This window comes from Eschscholzia californica, unplaced genomic scaffold, assembly GCF_041429995.1.
Source record: "Eschscholzia californica isolate CP2 unplaced genomic scaffold, dmEscCali1.0.p SCAF_5, whole genome shotgun sequence".
Classification (NCBI taxonomy): domain Eukaryota; kingdom Viridiplantae; phylum Streptophyta; class Magnoliopsida; order Ranunculales; family Papaveraceae; genus Eschscholzia; species Eschscholzia californica.
The window spans coordinates 36747477-36763936 of NW_028238472.1; the positions used below are offsets into that span (position 1 = coordinate 36747477).

General features: G+C 34.6%; 1 protein-coding gene across 1 annotated transcript; it reads left to right on the forward strand.

Annotated features, from left to right (window-relative positions):
* The first annotated feature begins 337 nt into the window (after positions 1-337).
* Positions 338-2004, forward strand: LOC147538919 (RING/U-box superfamily protein). The gene has a single exon (XM_086643477.1). The coding sequence runs from the start codon at positions 417-419 to the stop codon at positions 1812-1814; it is 1398 nt and encodes a 465-aa protein (XP_086499603.1). The 5' UTR covers positions 338-416; the 3' UTR covers positions 1815-2004.
* The last annotated feature ends 14456 nt before the right edge of the window (positions 2005-16460 follow it).

Consider the following 16460-nt stretch of genomic DNA (forward strand, 5'->3'; position numbering starts at 1 on the left):
AAAAAAGGAAAAAAAATTAAAACCCTGACATTTTTGTTTTACCCTCCAAAATTTGGACTGGTTACTCAAAAATTCATTATTTTTAGATTTTTACCATCTGATCATCTTAAATTCATTCATGGAATAGTATTTTAGGGATCTCACCTTTGTCATAGTCACAACGTGCACAGCTCACAAGCTTAATTCCTCTCTAGTCAATATGAAAACAGACAAATGACTAACCCTTAGAACACCTTCCCCTGCTTGAATTAATATAAAAACCCTAAAAAATTAATAATATACACCAAATACCATTTCTCTCATATATAACAAAAGCACAGGGGAAGAAGGAATATAAGAACTCATTCAACCAAATTTTCCGGCAAAATGGTGGCCGGAAAAGCATAATTTCCTGCAATTCAAGCCCAAATTTTATCATGAATAAATTCTACCATGTCTTCTTTATCATGGTTATTATTCTCTTCCTCTTTGTTTTCCATGCTGCTGGAGCAGATGGTGGTCAACCTAGCCACGGCGGGAATATCGACCTGCCGGAAAGTGATATAGGTCTATCTTTCCGGCCGAGTATCGCCATCGTCATAGGAATCCTGGGTTTCATGTTTGCTCTTACTTTTCTACTTATTATATATGCAAAATTCTGTCATGTTGCATCCTCTTCTGTTCCATTCACATTTGGAAATGATTTTAATGAAGAAACTGATTTTCATCTTCATGGGTTTATTCCAACAAGATCTAGTAGATTCTCTGGTATTGATAAAACCTTAATTGAATCACTTCCTTTTTTCAAATTTTCTTCACTCAAAGGATCAAAACAAGGTCTAGAATGTGCAGTTTGTTTATCAAAATTTGAAGATAGTGAGATTCTTAGATTATTACCAAAGTGTAAACATGCATTTCATATAAATTGTGTTGATCAATGGCTTGAAAGTCATTCAAGTTGCCCACTTTGTCGTCGAAAAGTCAACATTGAAGACCTAGCTATTTTCACATTATCAACTAGTTCAAGATCAATATTTCATAACCCATCTTCATTAGATCTTCGAGATGATTCAAATTTCGAGCTTTTCGTTGAAAGGGAAGAAGATGATCATGGGTCTTCAAGGTTTAGTATTGGTAGTAGTTTCCGAAAATACGAAAAGGGTAAGAAAGAAGATAAAGAACTACTTCTTACTGATCAAGATTTTGGTATCAATGACCACAACAAAGAAGGGCTCAACGAAAATAGCATCGTCTTAGTAGACGAAGGTTGTGATGCTAATAAGCAATTGCATAAGTTCAAACATAAAATCATAGTGTCTGATATCGTTTACAAGAATCGATGGAGCGATGTTAATTCATCAGATCTAATGTTATTGAATTCTGAAATGCTTAATTTCATGTCAAGTAAGAGATTTGCTTCTGGGGCTCAAAAGACAAATAGTACTAATTGTGACATGTCTTCTTCTGTTCAAGAGATATCAGCTGAACCAACTCCACTAATGAAGATTAGAGAAGAAATGGAAAGGAAGAGATTGTTTGAAAATAAGATCATTAGTATCCGGAACGATAACTCGGAACAAGTTCCGAATCTTCCTTCTACTTCTACTAATCCAAATTTCATGAGTTCATCCTCTAGTAATAATAGATCGATTTCGGAAATAACAGTTTTTTCAAGATCTGGAGATTCTGGTGTTAAAAATAAAAGTAAAGATGAGAGATTGAAGAGAGTTTGGTATCCAATTGCAAGAAGAACAGTTCAATGGATTGTTGGTAGAGAAAGAAGAACATCTGAACAATTACCTCAACAAAATTCAAGATTATTTTCTGTTGTTTAATTCAGGATGGATTATAGATAACAAATTAAGGGATCGAATTCCGGCAATTATAGACTGATTTATTGTTGATGAAGAACTCAAAATATAGTTCATTTTTTTTTTATAATTTAGTAATGTGTAAAAATAATTTTTGATACAAAATTTGAATGAGTATGAAAGAAATATGACAATAGAATCTTTTTTTTCCTAATTAATTTTGTCATCCATTAAGTGTAATAATTAACGTCAATAATTGCCAACAACTGGTAGCCCAGTTGGTAACTGCAATAGTAATAATTTATGTTGGCTTTAGTCCATTTAATTTCGTCAGGTTTTAAGCCTTTCATTTCGTCTGGCTTTAGGCCAGTAGTATTTCATCAGTTATCGTGTTTATTACATCGTATCGATGTATCAATACCTTTGTAATGACCATCGTAGTCAATACTGAAAAAAAAATGTCAACATTTGATATTGGATGCTCGTTTGGTGATGTTCCTAGAGGTGAAACTGAATGAAAACCATAAACTCAACTTGCTAGGTAACTTTTGAAGAAAAAATAGGAAAACTGCTAGGTCCATTTCATAAATCTAATTTTGAATGGGACAAAGTCATGACATCTAATCTGTTGTTATGTCAAATTTTGGACATAAAATCAATTTTGTTCCTTGTAGTCCATTTCATAAATCTAATTTTGAATGGGATAAAGTCGAGATTCCTTTCTTTCCCTTCCATTTTCAAAAATGTTTTATGATAAATCAACACTCTGCTAATCTCAAATTGAACCCAATTAAATTTAACTTGTGTAAGAGGTATTGACGTCATTGTTTGGTTTTGGGATAGTCTAATACTATTAGCGGAATTTCAAATGTCTAAGATCTATCATTAACTACTTAGGATCGCATAGACAATTCAAATATTAACTAGCTAGCTAGAGGTTTGTAACACCCCATGTATATGGGGCATGTCTCTAGGAATTCGTCATATTACTAAACCTACAAAACAAAAACCATCTTGAAACCTTATAACCTAAAATCCTCCACTTTCTTCGTCTCCTTATTATTTTCTAACAACAAAGAGGGAAAACTAGAGAGAGAAAGTGAAGGAGAAGAAGGGAATATAGAGAGAGCTAAGGGAAGGAGTGCACTTTGGGTTTACTATTTTGAACTAGAAGAACAAGTAGGTTTCTTCTTCCTCATGACTTCAATAGTTTTTTAATAGAAAAATCAAGGGATTAGATAGTATTCATGAAACCCAAACCTTCACATAATGCAAACTAGTGTTAGAGTTTATAACAGATACATTCAGTATGTAACATTTGATTAATTACCTTATAAAATCAGTAGGTATGATCACTTGGGATCATATCAAGAGGTTTATTTATGGTAGAAAATAACCTTGATGTTTAATATATTGAACCACCCTAACTTTGATGATAGTTTTTTTTTGATGAAATAACTTTGATGATAGTTGTTATACATTATATACACATAGGCTTATATTTACATGGTATATAACTATTTTTCTCAGCAAGTATATGTATTGATAATAGTGATATAAATCACTTTCTTATTATGTCTAATGGGAATGCCTTTCATAACTAGACATCTCTCTTTTGTTAACATGAGTAGTGTATAAACACACATAATGTCATGATTAAAATTCAGCAATAACATGAAGATTATTCGATGATATTTTAATTACATAAAACATGATTTAGTTGTCAATTCTTGATAAATTAATGAACTCATTTTATGCTATTGTTGAACATGAAAGTATAGTGTATGCTATGATGATTAATTTATGTGTGTGTGATGTTGTGATGGGGTGAGTTGGTGAGAAGTTGATGAGTTTGGTGGTTGGTTCGACCATCTCTATTGAATGTTTGGTGTGGTGACCGACGGGTCCGCATGGGAAGGCGTACTGAGGTATGACCTAGGTATGGAACGTATGGGGTCATCACTAACACAACGATAGCTTTTTGGACCCCACTCTCATGCAACGTGGGTTATTGGAGGGTTCGGATGATGGATCTGATAGACACCAACTTACCATAACACTTGTGTTTGTTTGTTAATTTGTTACTTTCTTCTGCGTCTAGTTGTCACCATTAGGTAGTTAGCCCTTGGAAGAGTTTTCGTAGCGGTTTTACTTCTTCTCTTAGATAGTTATTCGGAGTTGCATCTCCTAAGTAGTTATTTTTTTATTTGTTTATTTTCGACCTACGTGTCGATGGTTTAAAGACTTCATTCCAGTTTTGTGAACTTAATAAAGTTTCTTTTAGATGCTTTACTGTTTCTTATGAGCTTCATATTTGATGTTATTTCTCTCTTTTGATGAATATATCGACTATGTTTACTGTTCTGGGAGAAATGCTTTAAGTTTAGGATTTCATGACGTCCGGCGTGGAAATCTGAACTTGGGGCGCTACAAGGTTGTAGAAACCCATACCTTAAACACTTTCTTAATGTCAATTTAATATTACTTAGAAGGACCCGCAAACACCTTTGAATAATGATCATAGAGTTCCAATTATAGCTCCTCTAGTTGAGACACACGAACTCATACCACGATCACTACCAAATAGTTAGTTAAAACTTCAAGCGAGTCTAGCTCCACCTTTGGCAAAATAATTTCGACTTTAGAACGACACTAGAAGTATATAGAGATTCTAAAATCCGAAATTGACCTAAATATCTTATGCAAAATCTTAAAAGATGAGAGAAACCTCTAAGAGAAGACAAAGAGAGATCTCAAGAGAAGAGACAAAGAGAGTTAGGTGCAAGGAAGGGTGGCCTTGAATCTTAATCCTCTTATAACTCCCTATTTTTATTTGAAAACATTATTTATGCATCCATAATCATTAAAAAAAAACAAAATGAAAATCTTTTGCGTCTCTCTCAATTTGGATTCAAATTTAATTTTTCTCTGTATAATTGCATATTTTTCTTGTTTGTTCCTACTAAATTTTGGCAAATTTTTTAAACATGCAAGTGCTCAAGACCTTTGTACTTAGTCTCTCATTTTAAATGTCTTTTTTTTTTATGAAGTCATTTTAAATGACTTAATCAAGTAAATATACATAAATAGAAGCCTTGTAAATTACTAGGGTATAGGCCGTGCCCGTAGGGCACGAAAATTTCTATATTTATGTTATACAAAATTATCAAATATTTTGGTCTTATACAAATATTGAAGTAATAAAAATATATTTAAAATAATAACCGAGATCATATTGAGTTGTTTGAAGGGAGAAAAGAGGAAAGAGAAAAAGAGTTAGAGAGTTTTTAGGGAGTGGGTGGTTATTTTGACTGTTAAATATCTATCTTTGCAAAGACTCTTTAAAATGAAGGGCCATGATTTACAAAAGAAAATTGGACGACCGAGATTTATAAACCAAAGTTATGACATGGCACCAAAACATATGTCATTTGTTATATATTAGGGTATAGCCCGTGCCCGTAGGGCACGAAAATTTCTATATTATGTTATACAAAATTATCGAGTATTTAGGTCTTATACACATATTGAAGTAATAAAAATATATTAAAAATAATAAGAGAGATTATATTTAGTTGTTTGAAAATTGAAGGGAGAAAAGAGGAAAGAGAGAAAAATAGTTAGAGAGTTTATAGGGAGTGGGTAGTTATTCTCACTTTTCCACCTTTATCCTTTAAAAACCTGTTAAAAAGAAGGGTCGTGATTTACAGAAAAGAATTAGACAACCCAGATTTATAAACCAAAGTTATGACATGGCACCAAAACCTATGTCATTTGTTATATAGATATCAAAATGAGTGTATGAGAACTGAATATGCAACTCAAACAAAATTGATGGCGTCGTTTTTTACTTGAGGAAAACTTTATTGTTATGGTTCTGTAGTTTTATCAATTTTATCAGTACGTGCAGTTGTATATAACGTGACCATATATTATTTGAGTAATGATATCTACTTTGAATCTATGCAAATAACGTTCTCCATTTTCGAGTCAACTTTTTTTTTTTTTTTTTGTGGATCTTTTTCACTATCGACGGACAGTTGATTTCAGTTTAAGTTTGGAGTAGGTCTGTTTTTGTAGGTTTTTCTATCATTTTCCATATTATTTTAAGAAAAACACTGGGACATATTAGTCTATGTCTTACGGTTACGGACTACCCTTAATGCCCATACCTATCTTGCATTTTTTTATTGAAAATATTTAGCCTACAGTAGAAAAAGAAAAACGAAAGAACAACAAAGAACAATAAACCTTAGTTTGTGCCTTTAATTAAGGCAAACTACTTCCAAGTCATTTAAGGTAGGGGTGAAACCCGTTCGGGTGGACCGGTTTTTTAACACATTTGAACGGGTACCTATTCTAACTGTCCGGTTTTTACATGTAAAAAACCCCGAACAAAAATCCGTAAAGAACAAAATAGACCACCCATTTGAAAACCGGTCTTTCGGTCCAGTTTTTCAGTTTAAACCTAATTTAAATTTTATTTAACTATATATTAACAACGATATCAGTCTTTGCTAAAATTTCATTCACTCAATAGTGTATCGAATTAAATATGAGAACAAGAGCAAAATAATATCTAACTTGATTGATTATTCAAAATTAAAAAATTTAAATTGGAAAGACTTATAAACAAAGGGAATCATTACTCAATATTGCTCTGACATCCAATTTGAATCTTGTACAACCCGATTCGTCCCTTCTTAAAAGTGTATTCCATATAGGTTGGTGGTAGTGATATTTTCTTATTTGCGTTCTTCAAATTTGGGAAACTTCATTTCATTGAAATAGGAATTCCAACTCCCAACGTGAAGATTTAGTAATAATACCCCCACTAACAAGGAAACTTCCAATTCTATAATGTATTTTAGTTATTTTATTTCAGGCTCATAAGAGTTTTTCCTGCATCTTTAACATATAATTATATATGACACTTATTTCGGTTCGGTTCGGGCTCCACTGACTTGTCAGAAAAAAGACCTAACCGGACCTAAAGACCTATTCAACCAAAAAAAGACCGATAATTTTAGACCGCGGTTGTTTGGTCTGGTTTTTTTTTTTTTTTGTCCGGTCTGGTTCGGTTTTCACCGGTCTTTCGGTCTCCCGGTTTTTAGTTTCAACCCTAATTTAAGGATGACTATTCCTATTCCTATAGAAAGGATTTGATATAGGAAGAGAAATGTCTGGTATAGGCAATGCGTTAAAAAGGTCAATTTATGCATTTGGTCTTCCTTTACCAAATTAGTTTAAGGAGAGCGTTATAAAGATCATTTAATAAATAATGCTAGAATATAAGGACTTGAATAAAAATTAACAATAAATCTAATCTTCTATTCACTTATAGTTTTGTCTAACAGAAACAACTCAGCCCTAATATCGATCACTACTATCAACATCACCATTAATATTAAAAAGCTTGCAAAATAAATAAGTTTATTGTCTTCATTTACAAGCTTTTAATGATGCCACAAGATCTCACGGATGAGGAAACACCATTAATGAAGGAGGCAACCTACATCAAGAAAGAAGAGTGCTTTATCTTAAACGAAGACATCGACTTAAACGAAAACATCGACTTAAACGAGGGCGTCGAGTTAAACGAAGACATTGACTTAAACGAAGATATTGACTTAAACGAAGACATATATAACGAAGATAATATGTCTTGGGTAAAGAAAAATCTTTTTCTTGTCTTCCTCTATGGTTGAACAGACATTTTTAGAGTTTTAGGTCATTTTTGTTCCAGTAAAGGATTTTTGGTTGGGTCGACTGAAAAAGATAACAAATTTCGGTGGGCTCGGCTGAAATTTGTCTGTTTTTTCAGCCGCTCTAGACGAAATTTGTTGAAGTTTTCAATGGTTCTGGATGAAAACTTTCACTATTTTCATTCACGGATTTTTGTTTATGCTAAGCGAAACTTCTTTTATGTTAATGTCGCTTACCTTTCCTTGTTTGTATTCTTCATTGTAAAATCAGTTCATCATACCAAAACATATTAATCAGTTCAGAAGATGAGGAAGAACTCTTACCTTTTCTTGTTTGTATTCTTCATTGCAATATTGATACTTCAAATCTTCCAAAGTTACTGTATTCAATGTTAAAACCCTAAAAATCTATGGAGAAATCAAGCAATAACAAGAGGTACGAATCCTTTATGGAGATGAGTGTCGTGTTAGTCATCTAGGTTTAGGGTTTCCGTCTCTATCTCTCTCTCTCTCTCTTGATCTAATGAACAGATTCTGGGGTTTATATCTCTTTTGGTCGAACAGGTTTCAAGGGTTTCTCTTTTGAGTTTTGATAGAACATAGTTTTAGAAGGACAAATGTTTAATTTAGGATATTTTGGAAATAATATTTATCTCCCCATAACCTAAAAGGCTTGCTCTCCCTATCTAATGCACCGCCTTTACTAAAAAATGTTCTTCCTATACCAAAGACATAAAGAAAAGGACAAAGAGGTTTTGTGTGGCAAAACTCACAAGTCACGGACAAAAGCAACTCCATTACTGTTTTTTTTGCCTCTTTCAAATATGTTTGATGTGATTAAATGATTCTAGACTTTTTGTGAAATTTTGTCATCCGTTACATTTGCAAATTTGGTTTTTCTTACGAAGAAATTTTCATTTCATTAATGAAGTAATATAATCCAAACATCTTAAATAGCTTTAATTGCATCATGATGATTAAAATAGTTATTAACATGACCTTTAAAAGCCATGATAAGAGCCAACAGGGTCTATACTTCATTTATATCATAAATCTACAGATGTTTTCCATAATAGTAATGAAAGTTACCCTCATGAATTGAGTTTTGACCTCTTGGCTTTCAGAGTATTGTATATCTGCATATAGAGAGGTTCTGAGACGGTTGTCGCATTACCAAAGACAATCAAGTAAGGCGCAAAAAGTAAATGTGTGATGGTAGGACTGGCTTGATTGATCTTCTCCTCATATTTGGAAAGCCAACTCCACTTGTAGTATTGGTTCCTCTTGTCACGGAGAAAAAGATGATCGATCAAGATCGAAGAATCCACTACCCATACCACCTTCCCCGCCTCTTCCTCCTTGTGCTACTTCAAAGGGCTTAGAATAGATTCAAAAAGCAAATAAATACAAGAAAACAAGAAATTCCGCTGAGACGATATAGTAATTTATGTCCACCGTACTCTTTGGTGTAATGGTTGGACACTCTCTCTTAAGACCATGCGTCGTGAGATTGAGTCTCTGTGAAAGTATTTTATCATCGAGATTATCCCATGTAAATTAGACAATAAATAATATATGGGCTTTCATGCCTCCTAGAATGACCCTAAAGGTCCTTATATGACTTTTAGGGCTGGAGATGTCTTAATTGGGTTATAGTGCTCATCAAAATTCATGATGTATTTATTACATATTATAATAATGATGTATCAATTCCATTCAAATGTAATGACTCTTGAAGTCCAATAAAAAAAGTAGTTCATGAAAACAGAGTTTTTCTGAGTGGCGTAGGATGTAATAAGCCATAATTTTATTTTCAACTTTTATCTGACATATTTTATTAATAGCTTACAAGGTACCATTTCTTTCTTATTAGATATTGGCCTTAGAACTATATTAATTAGGGAAAACCATGAAATATTCATGCGAGGCCTTAGAGCAACTCCAAGCGTGCTTTTACACTCTACATATGAGTTTTTCGACCTCCACTTGACACTCTATTACTCTATAGTTTAGAGTTCTGTGAATAGTGGCAACTCCAAATTTGGAATGACACAATTCACATCTTTAAATTATTGGTTTTTTGGACAAATAATATATTTTTAGTACTTAGTCTCCTAAAGTTCATATCTGAGTCCTTCATATGTTTTATAAATTGACATTTATGTCCCATTATTAGGGGTGAGCAGTGGTCGGTTGCCGACCATTTAAGGTCAAGCCGAATCAATGAATAACGCTTTGGATAAATCATCGGCCGAAGAGCCGAATCAATGAATAACGGTTTGGCTAAATCATCGGTCGAAGCCGAGCCGATCAAATCGTCAACGGACTTCATTCGACTCCGTTCGGTTCGACTCGGTTGAGTTCGGTTGGTCGGTCTGATCGAACTCACATAAACAAATAAAACATGAGAAAAAAATGAACTTAAGCAAGAAGAATTAAAGTTCAAACTCAACGTCACTCTTTAAACTATTAACGATTTGAAAATCTAAAAATCTATTTCTTAGTTTACGTTCCAAATTAAGTAATGATAATTCATTTATAGTATTATATAGTCTATATATAATTAGATGCAGATCAATTATATATATGTATATATATATATACATACATATATGTATAGTTCGGTCGGTTCGATTTTGGCGGTTTTCAAAAACTTAAGCCGAAGTCAAACCAAACAATGATCGGTTGATCATTTTTTCAGCCTAGCCGAGCCGAATATTGTTCGGCCTAAAAATCATTTGGTTTGGTTCGGCCGAGTTCGGTCTAGTCGGTTTGACGGACTGTTGCTCACCCCTATCCATTATGCTTGTTCTAATTAACTAAAATATTATATAATTAATTATATAATTATACATCAACATATATTTAAAATTTTATTAATAAAAATAAAAAACATAGAAAAATACAAAACTAGATAATAAATAAGACCATATCGTCTCTTAGAATTTAATCATTTTTCAAAGACGAAGCGTCACCCCTCTTGCCCATAAATGCTCAATCAAAGCATTTCACAACACGTAATATGACTCTCTTCATCTTTAATTCTTTTGTGTCGAGATAGGAATTGTGTAAAACTTTTTTGTATCATCTTCTTGGATATCTTGATCTGAATCTAGTGTTTCATAAATATTCTCAACATCCTTTTCACGTTGATCCTCTACGATCGTTCTCTATGGACTCGAATTACTGAATATTTTCTCAGTCACGTGTCCGAGAGTAGTGAGCAATCTAGAACATCGATCTAAGTCTGTGGCATGTCGGTGAAAAATGATTTCAAGGGAAATAACCAAATTTAGAAGATGTGTTTGCCAACTAGAAAATCGAAATCAAACTGGTGCTAACGAGTTAGACATTGGAAGTATTTACATAATTTTGTTAAATTTTCGAAGTATCTATCCACATATATTTAATCGATCTATATTTTTCAAACATTGTAGCCGAATCAAGCAAAAGCATTGTATTCAGATGAAAAAAAGGGTTCTTGTTTGAGCTCGTATGGCCCGTATTGAAAAGTTATGAAAAATTTAGGAAGGAACCTGTGTAGAGACGACAACACTTCTCTAATGCATTTGACGAATATGAACCAAACATCCTATAACGGAATCTCTTGGAGTAAATTCTTATAAATCTTGAGGAAACTTATAATGAGATCACTTTAGTCGGCTCGTCGAGGGAAAGAAAGAGAAGATGAGAAAGATTATGGAAGACTCGAAAAGGGTTTACCTAGATAAAGTGTCTCAGAAGGAACAAAAATTCGTCACATATTAAAGTAAGTACTAATGGAGAGTGTGAAAAAACACTCAACCCTTGTTGAACACACTCAGAAGCGTCAACTTATGTTGTTTCAAGCTGAGAACGAACGTAACAATATAGAGGTAGAACGTAATAAAAGTAGATTTTAATCGTGTACAACTAGAGAACAACTTTATGGAGAAAGAGTTAAGTTCTATAATAGACCTAGAAGAATGTGAGTATTTTGGGAAACAAAAACAAGTAATTTATAAGAAAAAATAACGGAGCGGGTCGGGGGCTTCATCAATTTTTCCCAATATGGAAGTGGGTATGGAGGTAGTAGATACAAAAGCGAGTATGGAGGTGGTCTAGATGAAAGTAGTGGGTATGAAGATGGTGGACATGAAATTGTAGGTAAGAAAGTGGTAGATACAGAGGTGGGTACGGAGGTGTAGACAGAAATGAGTCTAAAAAGGGAGACAGAGGTGGAGACTTACCTGAGTACCAAATGAATTTACGGGAGTTACACATACACTAATTTTTGTTTACATTTTTGTAGTAATGTACGCATTATAATATCTTTAAGAGTTAATTCCTATATGGCCCCTACTTTGTGACCAGCTTCCTTTGTGGCCCCCAAATTTCTGTAAATTCAAATATGACCCCCTATTTTTATGGAAATGTCATAACTACCCTTCCCATTAATATATTTTCAAAATAAAATTAAAAACAAAAACCTAAATTCCACCTCACTTCCCTCTCCACCACTCATCTCTCTCCACGTCACCTCTCTCTCCAACTCACCTAAATTTTCCGGGCGGCGACCTTCATGAGAGTGCTGACTTGGAGAGAGAGAGAGAGGTGAGTGAAAAAAAACAAAAATTTAAGTTTGAAGGTCGCCGCGCCGGCCGGAAAATTTTCCGGCCGGCGACTTTCATGAGCGTGCTGACTTGGAGAGAGAGAGAGAAGTGAGTTGGAGAGAGAGGTGACGTGGAAAGATATGAGTGGTGGAGAGGGAAGTGAGGTGGAATTTAGGTTTTTGTTTTTAATTTTATTTTGAAAATATATTAATGGGAAGGGTAGTTATGACATTTCCATGAAAATAGGGGGCCATATTTGAATTTACAGAAATTTGTGGGCCATAAAGGAAGCTGGTCACAAAGTAGGGGGCCATATAGGAATTAACTCTATCTTTAATATAATATATTTGGTTTTTTAATAATGTATGTATATATACATTTATCTATATTGATTATATTTAACTAATCAAATTTTAGAAGTTATAATAACCAAAAATAACAAATTAATAGAATTAAAACTAATAAAATAACAAAAATACCAGAATAGAGCTCCCACTCTTAGAGTTACTCTTAAGCCATTTATGACTAACCCGTCATCCTTGCATTTTTCACAACACCATGCAAATGATATATAAGTAGGAACATGTCTAGGGCATAAGTTACTCCATTGTTTTTCCAAGCTCGACTGTCAAAATGGTTAAAGAATTGCGGTGGATACAGTGACGGATCCAAGATTTTCACTTACGGGGGTGCAAAATTATATACCCAAAACATTTTTTTGCAAACACAATAATTAAAAAAATACTTATATTCATTCATTATATTAATAAATCAACGATTACAAATGCAATTGACCTCTACGAGAGTTTATGTTTTCAAATGTTCACATAATCGACTAATTGTCAATTTCACTAAAAACATCTTTTTCAATGAAGACTATTCAACCACGGATATCTCGTCTTGTTTCTAAATGTGTCTTGACTAGCTTCATAGCAACTGGCAAAATTAGTGCTATAATAATAAGCAAATACTGTAACTAAAATTGGTAGTCTACAAATTTCATCTCTATATTTGGATTCATAACTTGAAATTGGTAATACAGGTCCCGAATCAATTGGTAAAGATGATAAATCAAAACCGAGAGGACTTATCAATGTTCGAGACGGTTCCGGTGTTGGAGTCGGTTCTGGTGTTAGAATAGAAAATAACGTTGGTGTCGAGTCCAAAACTTCCGGTCTTGAACTCGATGAATCCAAAGATGATATTCTTTAAAATGTCTTTCAATAGTTGATGGTAGATTTGAATACTTGCTTAGATGATAAAGAAGTAGTAGTAGAAGTGAAGTGAATTTGATTTGGTTTGAAATGAAGAAATGAGAGATATATATAGAGGCATAAAATAATTGTGTAGTTAGATGGTTTGGTAGATGAATTGAAATATATAGAGTTAGGATAGATGAATTGAAATTTGTAGGGTTTAGAGTCCATGAGTTCAAACTTATAGGGGTTAGGATAGTCGAGTTTATTGAGTTTGAGTTAGTTGAATTAAATAATTTCAAACATACAAATGAATATACTTTGTATGCTTATTGAGGAGGTCAAGCCCTATACCTCAAGCTACCTCCATCGTAATAACCAATACCAATACCACGAAGGTAAGGCGTTAGCTAATGTTGGGTTCACACGTGATTAGAAAGATATATTTTACGTATATACATTATAAAAGATAACTAGTACTCTTAATTTTTTTTCCCTGATCAAGGGGCGGTCGCTAGGGGTGGGAATCGGTCCGGACGGGCGGGAAACGGACACTAACTCAACCGGTCTGGGCGGAACGGACATGAGTCCTAAGCGTCCACTCGGACATCCGGACAAAACGGGCGGACATTTCGGATTTTTTTCCAACAAAGTGTCCGTCCGTGAACGTTTTAATAGGCGGGAAAACCGAGTATCGGTCGGGCGGACACCGGTCACTAATGAACAAATAAAGAAAATTTTATTCGAAATTAAAAATGTTTAGTCGCTAAATACAACTTTCTAAAACTCCCACTTTACAATTCTAAAAAGTAAATGAATTCAAAATCGCAAGATAATCATTGAGATTTCTCATGGATTATGATCGGTTTCTATGCTTCTTCTCATGGATTACGATCGGTTTATTGTGGATTCTCGGGTTATTGATGAGATACTGAGATTTTGGAGGAGATAGAGACTAGAGAAGTAGAACGACAAAGACAAGATTAAGAAAAGTGATTTCTAGAGTTATTTATTTTTACTCTTGAAATCTAATTGTTGTAGCTAACTCTATAAATCTAAAGGCTTAAAATCAATCATATAGGCGGGCGGGTATAACGGGTAGGATAAACGGACGTGTGTGGACGGGTTCGGTCGGGCGGATGATATAAGCGGGCGGACTCGGTCGGACCACCGGGTAAAGACTTATGCCCGCGTCCGTCCGCTTAAGATCTTTCGGTCGGGCGGGTACGGACCGATTTGGGCATCGGACGGTCACGGACCCTTCGGACTCGGACGGTTGTGGGCGGGTTCCGAGTTTCCGGGCCAAAATCCCACCCCTAGCGGTCGCACACCCTCGCACCCTCTTGGATCCGTCCCTGGGAGGATAGAACAGAGTCTTTGAGTTTGATAGAGCTAATTAAGCATAACAATATAAATGAGGACAACTGTCTGTTATGGGAAGACCAACGGCGAAATCCAAGGAATGTTGAAGGCGAAATAACCTACGATATTATGGAGGTTTGGCGATTAAGAAGGCCATTGGTGCAAAGCGATTAAGAAGGCCATTGGTGCAAAGATGCACGATTTTTGAAGTAGAGGGTATAAGGTCATGTAGTCTAAAATTATGATCTGATCCAATGAACTAGAGATGTGATGCAATGGAACATTCTGAAATTTTTTAAGATTTATGTCCAAAATTTAGGCTCGAAAAACTAAGAAAGAGTAATGAAACGCTGAATTTGTGAGGTTGTACTTGCATGAGTTATAGCAACTCAAGGGGTATCGTTGGTTACATTTTGACAAAGTATGACCGTTCATGTAAAAGTTTTATTTTCTAACACCTTTAGATCAAAGTTTGATGTGTTGTCTAATTTTTTTTAATATATGAAGTTTCTGAAAGAAATGCGAAAATTCAGGCTGCTTCGAAGTTTCTTCACATTACTAGATCAAAATCTCATACGCGATATCTTTAATTTTACAATGTCTATGTTATAATGTTGGAATCGGAGCCGATTTCGGATCGGTTCAAGTCGTCAAACTCAGAAATGAAGCATGTCATTGCGTTCATCTCGTCGAGCTCTTTAGTTTAGAGCCAAGAATCATTCAAATCCGATTCTGGATGAATGAGATATTCAAGTCTGAAGTTTGATCAAATTTTGGTTAAATTAGGGACTAAATCGCAATAAGGAAAAGTTGGTTTGGGGACCATTTACGCAAAGCGAACACGCCTAGATCAGACAGCTGGCGTTCGCTCTGCGCAAATGCGCAAGATCCAACGGATCTGGTTAAGCCCGTGTTGCGCACGGAGTGGGACATCTCCCAAACCTCAATCCAACGGGTGTTTTCCTTCAGATGTCAGGCTACTTTCGGGATACCTCTTGTGATCTAACGGAGGACGTTTTCTCCGCGCTTTTAAGCAAGATCTAACGGTTCAAATCTCAACCGACAGGATCTGTTGCTAAAGAAGTGACCCGTCACGAGAAAAGAAGCGTAGGATATTTAAACCAGCGAGACCTTAGCCCGAGCCCGGGTTGCCGTACTTTATTTTCTCAACAGATGCGTCCCTTAACCAACAGAAGTGTCCCAAATTCATGTGTCTATTCGAAACCTATTTATAGGACCCAAATGAACTCCAAATTTCATTCCGTTTTTTCCAGAGTATCCAGCATGTTAGAAGATCATATTAGAGTGTCTAAGAGAAAGATTTAGCATAGTTTTCAAGGAGTTTCATAAGAAAGAAGTTTGGTCCATTTGCATTAAGTCAGAGGTTAGTATACTTTCAAGTTCGACTGCTTTCTGATTCAAGTACCATTGAATCGAAAGGTAATCGTTGTATCCTGAGAGACAAACGCCGGTAACTGCTTGGTACTATACAGGGCGTCAATTGTCTTAAGGAAAGAGGAATACCTCGCCTCGATTAAAAATCTTCTTCTTCTAATCCTCTGATTTTTTTTTTTTTAATATATCTGATTTCTTAATCAAAGACATTCTGATTTTCAAAATCAGAAGTGTAGTGTTGATTTTTAAGTAATAAATCAGTAAACACAGAAGGAATACAATTCCCTTTTCCAATCTTAAATCGATAGTGAGATTCGACTACAAATTATCTGTTATGAATAATACGGTGGGCTCAGTCCGAATTATGTACATAATACGGACTGAGCCCACCGAAAATTGGTCCAATTTTCGGTGGGGTCG

Bases quoted from the DNA above. Each gene is read 5' to 3' on its own strand.
- LOC147538919 (XM_086643477.1), top strand. From the start codon at position 417: ATGAATAAATTCTACCATGTCTTCTTTATCATGGTTATTATTCTCTTC.